We start from the raw sequence: 13,600 nt of genomic DNA on the forward strand, positions 1-13,600 counted from the left end.
AGCAAACATAGCGGTATGTTTTCTGAACAATTGGAGAAAAAAATTTTGAAATCGGACCAGTAATTCCAGACCAGATAAAGTACGGTGTATAACTCGACAGTCGGTCCGCAGAGCTCACCTTCCTCATCACGAAAATGTTCTTGGCTTTGCACATTTTTGCCTCTCTCTGTTGAATTCGGACCTGTTTTGCCGTGACACTCTTTTTACGTTCACTGTCGAGTAGCACATCTTTCAGTAGCAGGTCCCAAGGTAATTTCCATCACTTCCATAGTATCCCTAAAATCGATGAAAATCCTTGGTTGAGGATACTGACTGCTAAATAAGTCTCAACATTGACCACATGCCTGCCAGAATTTGTGCATGTGTTTTGGCGATAAGGAACAGATTCCACTATTCAGAGACTCATTGATGTTTTGGGTGTGCGCTCCTAAGCATCTTTCTAATAAATCATTAGATGATAGACTTTCGTAGATCCTGACATGTTCGAATGTTTCTAAAGTTCTTTTTACTTCAGCCTGACACCACTTGCACCAACTGTCCTCGCCGGGTGAACACATTGAGTGGTAACGATTTTCGTTCGATGACGAGCAGTGTTCAGCAGATTGCATTTCGCATATGTTCTACAGAATTTGAGTTTCTTGGAATCGCCAGCCCGTAAAATTTTGTTAGCTGGCCGATTGATTTGTCCGTCAGCTTTCCCTTTCCTTTCCCACCGATACCTTTGTTTTCTTTCTTCAATTTTCGTAATCTTGTTCCCATACGCTTCTCAACACGTCCGACGCATTCTTTCTTCCGTACAATTTTGATTTTTCCATAGACAAGCGCCATCGTGGTACGCCGCGCTTAGTATCTCAGAAACGGCTGGAATGGGTACCTTTCGGTTCCCAGAAACATGTCAAGGAATATGATTTTCACAAAATCCTTTCTGTGGCGTTTTCTCAGATACATATAGATTGGAATTAAACAAAGAAAAGAAAAATCGATTTTCTGAAACCAGAGTAGAAGTACAAACGCTTACGATCTTCGCGATCATCCACGCACATCAAAGTCCGCGGTGTCGCAAACATGAAAACACCCCGGTGATTAAGTGAACGTTTTTGTACTAATAAATTTATGAACGAGGTTTCAAGCGGGAATCTACACACGCACATATTCGCGCGATAATGAATCCACTGATCCATGGCGACATGACCGGGAACTCTAGTAATATGGGGAAACGTACTCTCTTCTAGCATATACACTAAAAATTAAGAGTCAGATACACAGTCAGCGCACGATCATCCAAGACCACACGCGAATATGCGAATGGCAACACGGTTACAAAATCGAATTCATGCACCTGAAGTTACGTACACGCTAGCACACGTGACAAACACTTTAACATACAAACGCTTGAGCCTTTCGCGATCATCCACGCACACCTTCGCCCGCGATCTCGTTAAGCAGGATAACACCCCGGTGACTAAGTGAACATTTTTGCACCTATGAATTTACAAACTCTCAAAAGTCTCAAGAGTGAATCTACAAATGCCTGTGTTCGCGCGATCATGAATCGGTTACATCCGGAGCTCCCTAGCAGCCTCGGTCAGTTGGAACAATCAGATAAAATGACACTCATATCCACCAGACATATTCGTTTTTGTGTATCATCGCGAAGGACTCGGGCGTTTGTAAGTTAATGTGTTCGATCGCGCGGGTGTTTATATGTTGCGTGGACGTTTGTATGTAGCGTGTGCTAGCGTATATGTAACTTCGTGTGTATAAATTCAATTGACGACCGTGTGTTGATTCGCATATTCGATTGTGTTCTTGGATGATCGCGCGAGCCGTGAAGCTTATACTTAATCGTCAATTACGGTTCAGATGCTAAAAGTGAGTTCTCCCATATCACTAGTATTCCAGGTCATATCGGCATGGAACGTGATGTCTGGTGGATATGAGCGTCATTTTTACTGATCTGTCCAACTGAAGGCATGGACGTAGGCTCCTAGCAATCGACAGTAGGGACTTCCGGAAGGGAACCTTTTTTCTTTATTTTTTATTAACGTGACTTTAAATTGCGGAAGTGAACGCGCGAACACAAGCGTTTGTAGTTTCGCTCTTGAGACCGCGTTTGTAAATTTTAAAATGCAAAAATGTTCACTTAACCACCTGAGTGTTATCTTGTTTAGCGAGATCGCGGGCGTAGGTAATCACGAAGGGTGCAAGCGTTTGTATGTTAAAGTGATTATCGCTTGTGCTAGCGTGCACGTAACTTCGCGTACATAAATTTGATTTTATAATCGTGTTGCCATTCGCATATTCGCGTATCGTCTTGAATGATCGCGCGCTGACCGTGTATCTGACTCTTTATTTTTAGTGTATGGTTCATATGGTAGAAGAGAGTAAGTTTCCCCATATTACTAGAGTTCCCGGTCATGTCACCATGGAACGTGTTGTCTAGTGGATTAGTGGATTCATTATCACGCAAACATGGACGTTTGTCAGTTGCCGCTTGAACCCGAGTTTATAAATTTTTTAGTGCTAAAACATTCACTTAATCACTAGGGTATTTTACAGTTTGCGAGACTGCGGGCTTTGGTGTGCGTGGATGATCGCGAAGGTCTTAAGTGTTTGTATGTTAACGTGGTGAATACTAGAAGAGAGTGAGATTCTCCATATCACTATTGTTCCCGGTCCGCACTTGAGATCGTGTTTATAAGCTTATAGGTTCTAAAACATTCACTTAATCACCGGGGTGTTTCATGTTTGCGAGATCGCGAACGTAGTGCGTGAACGAAGCTTGAGCGTTTGTGTGTTAACGTGTTTGTCGCGTGGTCTAGCGTGAATATAAATTTTAAGAGGGTCAGAAATATTTAAGGGGTACACTACTGTAGAATTTAAAATAAACGAAATTTTATTTCTCTAAAATGTATTTTGGGATCGTTCCAATTTTCAATTTTGCTGCAACGCCTCTTATTTATACCTCGAGCATACTGAAAACTTAAACCGCGTTTTTCTAAGAACCACATTTTTGCAGCTGGCCGGAAACGTAGCTTGAACAAATGATTTTTGATCATTTAAAATTGTTACAGTATATTCAGTGGTGTAACCTCTTAAAGCTGTGAAAATACGGTCCATAATATCAGAGAAATTTATTAAGCCAGCGCTGGTTCTTGACATGGGAACACTAGGGGTTTTTGAAATCCCCGGAAGTGCTAGGAACTCCTTTTCTGTGCTCAAGTGTCTGAGACCAGGAGCTGCTTGCTTCAATTTTGCACTAGTACTTCCTCGAGCTGTTATTTTTGGAGTTAGTGTAGATATTCGTAGAGACCGGTGGCGTAACTATCTTTAGTGTTTCTGAGAAAGATCGTTTAGAGCGTCCCTTAAGGGAGCGCTTCAGGTTCTCCTCGCGATGTTTGTATGCAGGACATCTCGGGAGATCATGTGAACCTTCCCACAGTAGACACTTTTCAACATCCCTTCCACAGAAGTCATCCACATGATTCCCACAACGAACCCTATTGCTACAATGGAAGATTGTGCCCCAGCGGTTTGCAATTAGTACAGTTTATGACCCGCGGCACAAAAAGGCGAACATGTAGACGAACATTGTCAAAGAGGAAGAAGTTAGGTAGGGCATACCCGGCAAAGGTTACCCGACGAGTCTGAATTGATGTATATCCTCTTTCCGGCAGCTGCGACTGATGCTGAATCTAAACGTTTGCACACCAGTATCTTCACTAGCTAAAGCATGAGCCAACCCTATGTGTCAGCAGATCCGCTCAATTCAAACTCGAATCGGAGACGACCTCACAAATTTCAACTCGATTAGCTGCTACATATACTCTGAACTCCTTCGTGAAGAGCTCGTAGCAATATCGTCAGCCTGCTTCCAACTTTTTACCAGCACTTGACGCTTATCCAGGACGAATTTTAAAAATATCGGTCAAGGCCGAACATTGTTCTGTCAGAGCTCGAGAAATCTGCAATACATTCGAATACTTTTTGGCTAGGATGAAGATTACGAAGGGCACGGTTGCGGAGCATGGATATACCTTGAGCCGGGGAGTCGATTTTGTCTGGACATCCATCATACCTTGAGGCGAGCCATTGTCAAGAAAAGTCATTTTTTGCACGGACCTATTGTCCAGTGCGCATTAGTAAAGGGGAATGTAATATAATAGCGGTACATATATTTTAGTACTCACAAGATGAGTAATACTGGGAATGCTCAAAAATACCTCGAAAACGGAGTAGCTTAGTTCTGCTTTATTACGCTACACTGCATGGACCGAAAAAACGTCTACACGCTCTGAGAGTCACTGTGCGAATGATAGTTTGTTCCTACTCTATCGCAGGATGTTTTTTATATATTATTTTTTTATTTGATTACATAATTTTGTTTGCATTACATTTCAAATTTAGTATATTGGGTTTTCAGCCACAAGTGGTGACTTTACATCCCTATTGTTTACATTTTTCGATTAATTATTTTTAAGATATAATATGCTTTCGCAGTTAAGTGATTTTTGCAGTAGAAAGTTTCAAACCTACTTGTCATGTGAATAAGGAGCTAAACAAATCTTATAAACTAACTTAAAAACTATAAAGAGAGCTAATCGTTGCAATTGGTGATTGCAACCATTTTTGTCGGAAGTTACTTATAATACTGTTCGTCATAATTTCTAATGTTTCTATGTTTGCGAGTCTGTGCAACTCGTTTGTGCTAAACCAGGAAGGACGCTTCAAAATCATTTCCAGAATTTTATTTCTTCCTAGTAGCACAACAACTTGCCCAGATTGGCACTGCATATAGCATTGCCGGTCTAAATATTTGTTTATAAATTAATAGTTCTTTAGGAAGAGCCTAGACTTCCTATTTATAAGAGGGTATAAACATTTTATATATTTGTTGCATTTTGTTTGGTTTCCTTCAAGTGAGTTTTTTTATCGTAAATCAAACCCAAGTATTTAACTTGATCTGACTACGTTAAATTGAAATTATTAAATTTAATAATATGGTTATTATTTGGTTTAAGACAAGAAGCCCTTTGGCTTATGCGGAAACACAATCAATTGTGTTTTTGCCGCATTAGTGGAAATTTTCCATTTTTTCAGGTAATCATTGAAAATATTCAAGCTTCGTTGCAGTTGACTGCAGATAATACGAAGACTCCTACCAGTGGCTGAGATGCTAGTATCATCACAGAAAATTGTTTTTTACAGCCTGCGAGTAGATTTGGAAGATCAGAGGTGAAAATATTGTATAGGTTTGGTGCGACGCTTGACCCTTGCGGGACACCTGCTTTTACGGGTAACTTATTAGATTTACAATTCTGATAAGAAACCTGTACAGTACGGTTAGTAACATAATTTTTAACTATCTTTATTATGTAAATTGGAAAATTGAAATTCCCCATTTTGGCAATTAATCCTTTGTGCCAAACATTGTCGAGTAGTAGAGCAAGTCCAGTGGAATAGCCCTCTGAGATATTTGCCTTTATCATGTTAGTTACTCAGAAGTTAAAGATCGTCGTCAATAATAGGAGTATTAAATTTTATCTGTGTTGTTGGTACTGCTAAATTTCTAGCATCAACTATGGAATCATTTAAATTTCGTAATGCCGTATCAATGTCAACTATATTTCGTAAATCATGATCATGATTAAAATTATTCTTAATATATGTTTTGTACCTTTCCCAATTCGCTTTGTGATAATTAAACACTGTGCTAATGGGATTGGAAACAGCTTCTTGAGAAAGTGAAAAAGTTACTGGAAGATGATCAGAATCAAAGTCAGCATGTGTAATCAATTCGCTACAAAGGTGACTTGGATCTGTCAAAACCAAATCAATTGTTGATGGTTTCCTTACAGACGAATAGCACTTAGGACCATTCGGGAACAAAATTGAATAATAACCAGCAGAGCAATCATTAAAAAGTAGTTTACCGTTGGAATTGCTTTGAGAATTATTCCAGGCTCAGTGTTTGGCATTAAAATCACCGATTATGAAGAATTTCGACCGATTTCTTGTAAGTTTTTGTAAGTCTCCTTTCAAGAAATTAATTTACTCGCCAGTGCACTGAAAAGTCAAATAGGCTGCAGCAATAAAAATGATACCAAGATCGGTTTCAACTTCGATACCCAAACTCTCGATCACCTTGGTGTCAAGAGACGATGTAACAGAATGTTTGATCCTACGATTCACCGCTATTGCGATTCCTCCGCCGGATCCAACAATTCGTTCAAAACGATGAATAACAAAAGTAAAAGTAAAAAAGTTTCGGTCACAACGGCTATATGCACATTATGTATCCTCAAAAAGTTGAAAAATTCGTCTTCGCACGTTTTTAATGAACGAGCATTCCAATTTAATAAATTTAAATGATTATTTAAAGTCATTGTTAAACTTTAATTTTATTACAATTTTGTTAGCAAATTCCCACCCCGCTTGAAAAGCTTCAAACATGGAGTTAGAATTTAACATAGCAATCGTCATAGGTAAGATAGATTCTTGCATGTATTTTAATATTTTTCTTCCGTTACGCTACCTAGATCCATTGGACTAAAGGAAGCGTTGGGTGCAAACGAGATTGTAGGCGTGGTAGCGGTAGCCGTTATTTTGGCCTTGTTACCTGCCACTGAAGCATAAGACGCCACACCATTGTAGGATGGTGTGACGGAGGTAGAAGAAGTTGTTAATCTATTTTGAATCGGATTAACACGTTTGGACGTGTTTTCTTGAAGTGTTCCTGAAGAAGTAGGTACATTTTTTATTTGTTGTTTTTGTTGTCTAGAACGAGAATTTATAATTTTTTCTCGAACAGGACAACCCCAGAAATTCGATTTATGATTTTCGCTACAATTAGCATTTGAAGCTTTTTGTGGTTTTTTTCACCGGACAAGTATCTTTCGTGTGCGATTTAGCACCACGGATCATACATTTGGAATCCAAATGACAATTTTTTGTGCCGTGCCCAAAGTCTTTACTCGCACGTGGAACATAAAAAGTGTTTTTTTTAATACTTTCAAATTATTAACCTCAGTACGGTTGAAATGAATTAAATAAAACTCCTGGATAATTCCGTAGCGTACTGGCGTATTATCGCCGCTAGCCTTTCTCTTCATAAGAATATCTTGTGAAGGAGAAAAGCTAAGAAAATCTTTCAATTCGTTGGATATTTCATCCAAACTTTGACCTTGTGGTAGCCCTTTCAAGACAGCCTTGAATGGTCTATCTGTATTGAAATCATATGAATAAAATTTATATAACTTCTCCGTAAGATGCTGGAGTAGTCGTTTGTGGCCAATCAATTCCTCCGCTGTAACTCGACATTCTCCTCTTCGGCCAATCTGAAAAGAGACTTTCACGTCCGGGAGGAACGTCGAAAGCTCAGTTCGAAAGGCTTTGAAGTCGGAGATCATCACTGTTATAGGCGGAGGTGATTGCGTTTTCTTCTCATTGGCATTGTGCACAATGCGAGGAAATTTACAAATTTTGTTATCTTCACATTCGGATAAAACATCGAATGAGTTGCTGCAATCAATTGAATTTTCGGGTGGAGAAGATACCCTTTTCCATTTATTTTTAATTTTTGGCACATGGCCTTTCTGGGAGGACCCAGACATGTTGTAAGAATTAAATATTTCTTTAGGATGAATTATTCTTGGAAAATGTTTTTGTCTTGAAAAAGACTGATTGAGTAGAAAAAAGTAGGTAGTCTTGAGAAAGACTGATTGTCGAAAAATATAGGTAGTCTTGAGAAAGACTGATCGAGCGAAAATATAGGTAGTCTTGAGAAAGACTGTTACTGTTGAAAAACTCTACACTGATAAAATAAAGTACCCATGCTTAGAAAACTACGCATTTTCAATAAAAGTGGAATAACCCATTAAATGGGTAAAGAGTTTTTACCCATAAATGAGTACAGACCTTGTACGTCAACCTGGGTATAGTTTACCCATTATTTTTCGCAGAATTGTTACAACAAAATGCGTAAAAATAACCATTTATGAAAATCGAGCCAGGATTAAAAATGCTGTCAGTAGAATTGCTTCTGAATAAAAAAAAAAATAAATAAAATAACACTCATTTCACATTATTGTCTCCTTACAAAAGTATAGGAATCTAGATAGAGATCCTATTCCAAAACTCCTTAACAAAATAAAACCGCCAACTAGATATATTTTTGATGGCTGGATCTTTTGGCTGTTCTAAAAATGCCGAACTAGTGCATATTTGCAACATCCTCAGTAGTCTAAACAGCCGTTGTTTTCGGAGCATTGCCGAAATGTTCCGTTTCCACCACGGACTCCGATGCAGGCCGATAATTTGCAGGTTCCGCTACGATCCTTAGTTAGCAGGTTAACTTGCTTGAAATAATTCTTAAGGAGTTTTCACCCATTGTTAAGATCAATATACCCATTGACATTACCTCATCGAGTAGTTGTGAAATGGACAAAAAGTACTCATTGTTAGAAACAAAAAAATACCCATTTTTTGACAGCTTGAATAACTTCCGAAAATGGGCAATTTGAATACAGAAAATGGGTAAAGTTTTTTTTACCGTGTAGGTAAACCAGGAGCTATCAAGATTTGTGACCGGTTCGAACGAAGGTTCAAGGATGTAGGATAGTGTTTATGTTGCATTACATCTTGTTTCATAGAAATATTTCACATTATTTGAGGTACACAACGAGAGACAGCGCCATATGTCTAATAGAAACGGAGAAATAGGGACTCTAACCTACCCCGACCCCCAACTAACCCCGGGCTGCCTTACTTTCCTCAAATTATTTTGCAAACAAAATTTTACATATATGCACACAAAAAACTACCTAGAATTGACTTATTTTGACTCAATCTTGGGATATCTTTGAATACTGTAAGTTTAGGTAAACCGCGTTGAAAGTAGTTTCCATTTAATCACGACAAAAAATCAGAACTCATGGTTAGGTTATTTACACTCACCCTCACGTTCAATAAACTCAAATTTAAATTAAATTTACCTAGGTATTCAACGGAAGAGCTCGACTAAGTCGAATTTCTCGTTTTAATTTTGACAACAGTAGTAAGCGCGAATGAGACGCAAAACTATCTAAATTTAAGTTGAAAGAACCTATTCTTCTAGTTGCTTTATTTTTCTGTGTAGAAAACTTGTTGCATATTTGAAACCGGGCTATCTGCGAATGTCCGCCACCAGAAGGCGTTATGCTTACAGTGCATCGCGACAAAGCTTTTAAAGTTGCGTGAACTACATGTTCGCCACCTACTCAAAACGAGTTGGAGTGTCAATGCAAACTATACCTCGCTGAGGGTAGATTAGGTGCTGAGTCTATTGTCACTCAATCAATTTTAACCCTTTAGTTAGAGTAGTGTCTGCCATCACAGTACAGCTTAAGGTATCGTAAAATCTGGGACGCGCGATTAAAATTTTCGCTTCTCACGAACACGATTGTTTTTTCTTTTTTCACGCATGTTCTGTTTACTAACTATTTTTTGGAAATGGTTCATACATTGTTGACCGAGTATTATTGACGATACAATGTAGCTTCCAATCTAATATGGCTAAAACAGGCGAAGCACCCTATTCTATTCGCCGCCGACTCGGGTTGATACAAATTTAGAACAGTGCTGTGTTTCATTCATTCGCCTTCGTCGTCCGCATACGTGCGCGCTCACCTAGTTCTGTTTCTCATTTGATTTGGCAAGATGAATGAGCGAGCAGGCGTGGGATGAACGATCGTCCGGTTTCTCGCGGGGAAGGTCGTCTCTCGCGGAGGGAAGGTTTCCTATACGTTCAGCCTGCTATACCGCAACTTCCTGTCGCTGTCATCAGGGTGAGAAGGTGCACTGCCCACAGACTAGGACAGTACATTTTTTCGACAACAAACACTGCCTTGTTAGCTGCTTGGTTTATCAACATTTTTGTTTGTTTATCATGTTGAGGCGGTGACCTCATTCCCCGTCGGGCCTGCGTTTTCGAGAATGCAAAATAATTCTGGCTAAATCTTCGTACTGTCGTTTTTTTAATTCCATGGAATTCCATGGAAAGAAATCAACAGAATTGAATAACCCTTCCGGAGCTGGTCATAACAGCTGGTGAATTGTTCAGTCAAAACGCTGGCTCCCTGATGGCCATCATTTTTATACAATTACCCGTAATTATGTATTTACAAATCGTACCTGATCAGATTCCAGGAATTAAATTCTCATTCATAAAAAAGTTTTCCTGGTAAAAACTCATATTTTAACGCCACGCTAGCGCTTCCCGGTGCTCACTTACACTATGTAGACTGATCGTTCGCAGGTTAGAAGCGACGTGAGTTTGAAGCGACCCAAACGATATCACGAACAAATCTCTCCGATCGTGTAGGTAGACACGCAACACCATCGCTGGTAATCGATCGAGGGTAATGCGTGATCTGATACCTACTCACCATACTCTCCGCCAGGAAATCCATGCGCCACCGATCTGTGAATTACGATGACCCACACACCAACTTGCGTTCATATTTTGCTGCCCAAGCAATCGACGTTAGCGAACCCAACCGACGACGGAGGGTTAGTCATATGCTAAAATCCAGTCTCGGCACGGCACGGTGTGTGATTGTTTATCGAACGCTTGCAATAGCTTCGCGATTCAGTACGATCGGTTTTTCGGCGGTGCACGCAAATGGTCCGAAAAGTGCGTTTTCTGTGGTGAAATCTTATCGATCCCGGTGATTTTCAAGGTTAGAGTGATTGGTGTTGGTGCGAATCGTAAATCTGTCAAATCGGTGCAGTTCCTGGGATCGAACCTGACCCTCAAACCGGTTGGAAGTGTTCCAGAAATTCAACGAAGGCAGTGGAACAGACGAAAAGAATTTTCCTTGGGAAAGTGTGCTAGTTTGATTCTTTTTACGTTGAGCAAAAACCGGAGCAGGCAGGAAACATGTCTGGTAAGCATTCGACGAAGCGGAATTCTTTTTCCAGTGCTAATTTGTCATCGCATTCCGAACGCAGCAGCAAGTGATCACAAGTGACGTCATCTATGCTGATGATCTTTACCGAGGCGGACTGGGTTAGTTGTGTTGGTGATCTTCATATGTGTCGCGTCGAGTGTTTTTTGTTTATCTTGCACCGGGTGGCTTTGGTTTTGGGGAGTGTGGGGGTGGGTGAGATTCACAGACAGCAGTTTTTTTTAACTTCGATTCCTTTGCTCGTAAACAAGGAATGGCATATAACTTTACCAGCTCCCGGTGTGATTGGAATCAGTGAATTGGAATGGACGGTGTGATCATTTGGTTTGAATCAAACGGCGAAACGGACAAAGTGGAGTTTTATTTTTAGAATTTAGATTTCTTGTTATGGTGTTTGCCTATCCGAGGGAAAAAGGTGAATCTGGTTCTGTTTGAAGCCGAGGAATGTGTGCATAGTACCTGTACCAGGTGTTTGGTTCTTATACCTCTTCTTATACCTCTTCAAACCTCTGTGTTTACTACCGAGACATCACTCGGTATCAGCCAGTTGTTTAGCGTTCACGCAAGATGTGCGACTTTTTGGATTTTAGTGTCTAACTAGCGCCAATTTGTTGGTTCGGACTTATCTAACTAGCATTAGGTTGTTGTTAGTTACTGACGAGGAGAATCCAAAACACTTAAAAACCATACTTGGCTAGGTCTTGTGATACTATGCATAAAAAATTGGACTTTTGCATATGATATTAGTATTACCTTAATCGGCATAAGCTCATTTTATTCCTCGTCTATATCAGCGGTTCTCAACCTTTTTCGTACCACGGACCCCTTAGAAATTGCCCTGGGTTGCTGCTGACCCTTACGGATAAACATTGATTTTGTATGCTATCAATATGTTATTTTCAGGAAAGAAGACTTGAAATTCCAATCTGCACTCGGAAAATATATTTTTCTTCGCGGACCTCCAGCAATGACTTCGCGGCTCCCTAGGGGTCCGCGGACCCCAGGTTGAGAATCATTGGTCTATATGGTTAACATATTATTCATTTGGTTCTTCGAGTAAAGTTCCGTGCTTAGAGCAGTGCTACATCTTTCATCTATCAAATCGACGAGAAAAACGCGGATTTTTTAATTAACGCGATTTTTTTAAACGCAGTTTTTTTTTAATAAACGTGGCTTTAACTTTTTTTCATAAAACGTTTATTTGACATGGCATTTGCAAAAGCTTTTTTACGCCGGGGTTTCTTTTTTACATAACATGTTACAAAAGTTCTTAAGACTATCACGTTATAATAAAAATTCACTTTCTAATACTAACACTGAGGATAATCGTCATTTTAAATATTTTTATTTATATTCTGTTTTCTTGAATTTCATTGTAAACCTATTGATAGTTTTTTTGTAGTCTTTTTTTATTTTTTTCCTTTATTTTATTATTTGATCTAAGTTAAATAACTGCGAAGAAATCTAAACTGTTTGTGGGTAGCAATGGCAAAAAACTAGTAACATAGTGGGGATAAATATATTGGAATATTTATTGTTTTCAGGAAATGATAAATATGACCCATGTATGTAAGATCTCGTAAAGCGATGATATCATGAACAGGAACATAGGGCAGTTTTCTTCGGGCTCGTCTAATAATTGGGATCTAGCTTGACGATATTCAGGGCAAGACCAAACAACATGTTCAATGTCTTCGTAACCCTCTTCGCAAGCACATTGATTATCTTCTGCGATCCCAATACGGCGGAGATGCGCATTCAACGTATAATGGTTGGACATGAGTCTAGACATCACACGAATGAAGTTTCGACTGACATCCAACCCTTTGACCCATGCCTTCGTTGATGCTTTAAGGATAATTGATGCAACCACCGTCCCAGATCTCCATTGTCCCAAGATGTTTGCCAACTAGTAAGCGTCCTCTGACGAAAAGCGCTATAAAATTGATTGAAGGCAATAGGTCTTTCATAGATGTCACCGTACAGTGCCCCTATTTTGGCTAAATTATCCGCTCTCGCATTACCCGGTATAGAGCAATGAGCAGGAATCCACACTAAGGTGAATTGATAAGATTTAATGTTAATTTAGCTAAATATTCTAAGTATTGTTAATTTTGCTAGGTATTCTCGTATCTTATTCAAAAAGAACGGAGCGTGATTATCAAGCTTTAATTAGCTTAGTGCCTTAATTGTGCTGAGGCTATCTGTGAGGATGAATTAATAATAATTTGATAAGATTTATTTGTTAATTTAGTTCTCGTATCTTCTTCAAAAAAAAAACGGAGCGTGATTATCAAGCTTTAATGAGCGTAGTGCCTTAATTGTGTGAGGATGAAATAATGGCTCGGGATTAAAATATCAATGATTTCCAGACTATAGTGAACTGCTGCTAGTTCGGCTGTGTAAACAGAGACAGGTTCTGCAAGCTTGAGAGAGATCGAGGTGTTATTGTTGAAAATATCGAAGCCAGTGGCCTTATTGATTCGTGACCCATCAGTGTAGAACACTTTATGCTAGTCGATGTGTTGGTATTTACTTAAGAATATTTTAGGGATCTCCAGAGAGCGCAGGTGATCCGGGATTCCACGAGTTTCCTCTTGCATAGACGTGTCGAAAAATAAAGTGGAATCGGGAGTATCTAGTATATTAACACA

General features: G+C 39.4%; 1 protein-coding gene across 4 annotated transcripts in view; it reads left to right on the forward strand.

Annotated features, from left to right (window-relative positions):
- Positions 1-13,600, forward strand: part of LOC131678296 (paxillin) — a 233,699-nt gene that overhangs the window by 75,736 nt on the left and 144,363 nt on the right. The window contains exon 1 of one of the 4 annotated variants that reach the window (XM_058958355.1): positions 10,568-10,925. The exons of the other annotated variants lie outside the window; for them this stretch is intronic. Within the exon in view, the coding sequence (XP_058814338.1) occupies positions 10,919-10,925 (7 nt within the window). The 5' untranslated portion in view covers positions 10,568-10,918. Of the gene's footprint in view, positions 1-10,567; positions 10,926-13,600 lie in introns of those variants that run through there. 4 annotated transcript variants of the gene reach the window in all.

This window comes from Topomyia yanbarensis, chromosome 2 (genome assembly GCF_030247195.1).
Source record: "Topomyia yanbarensis strain Yona2022 chromosome 2, ASM3024719v1, whole genome shotgun sequence".
In the NCBI taxonomy this organism is placed as follows: domain Eukaryota; kingdom Metazoa; phylum Arthropoda; class Insecta; order Diptera; family Culicidae; genus Topomyia; species Topomyia yanbarensis.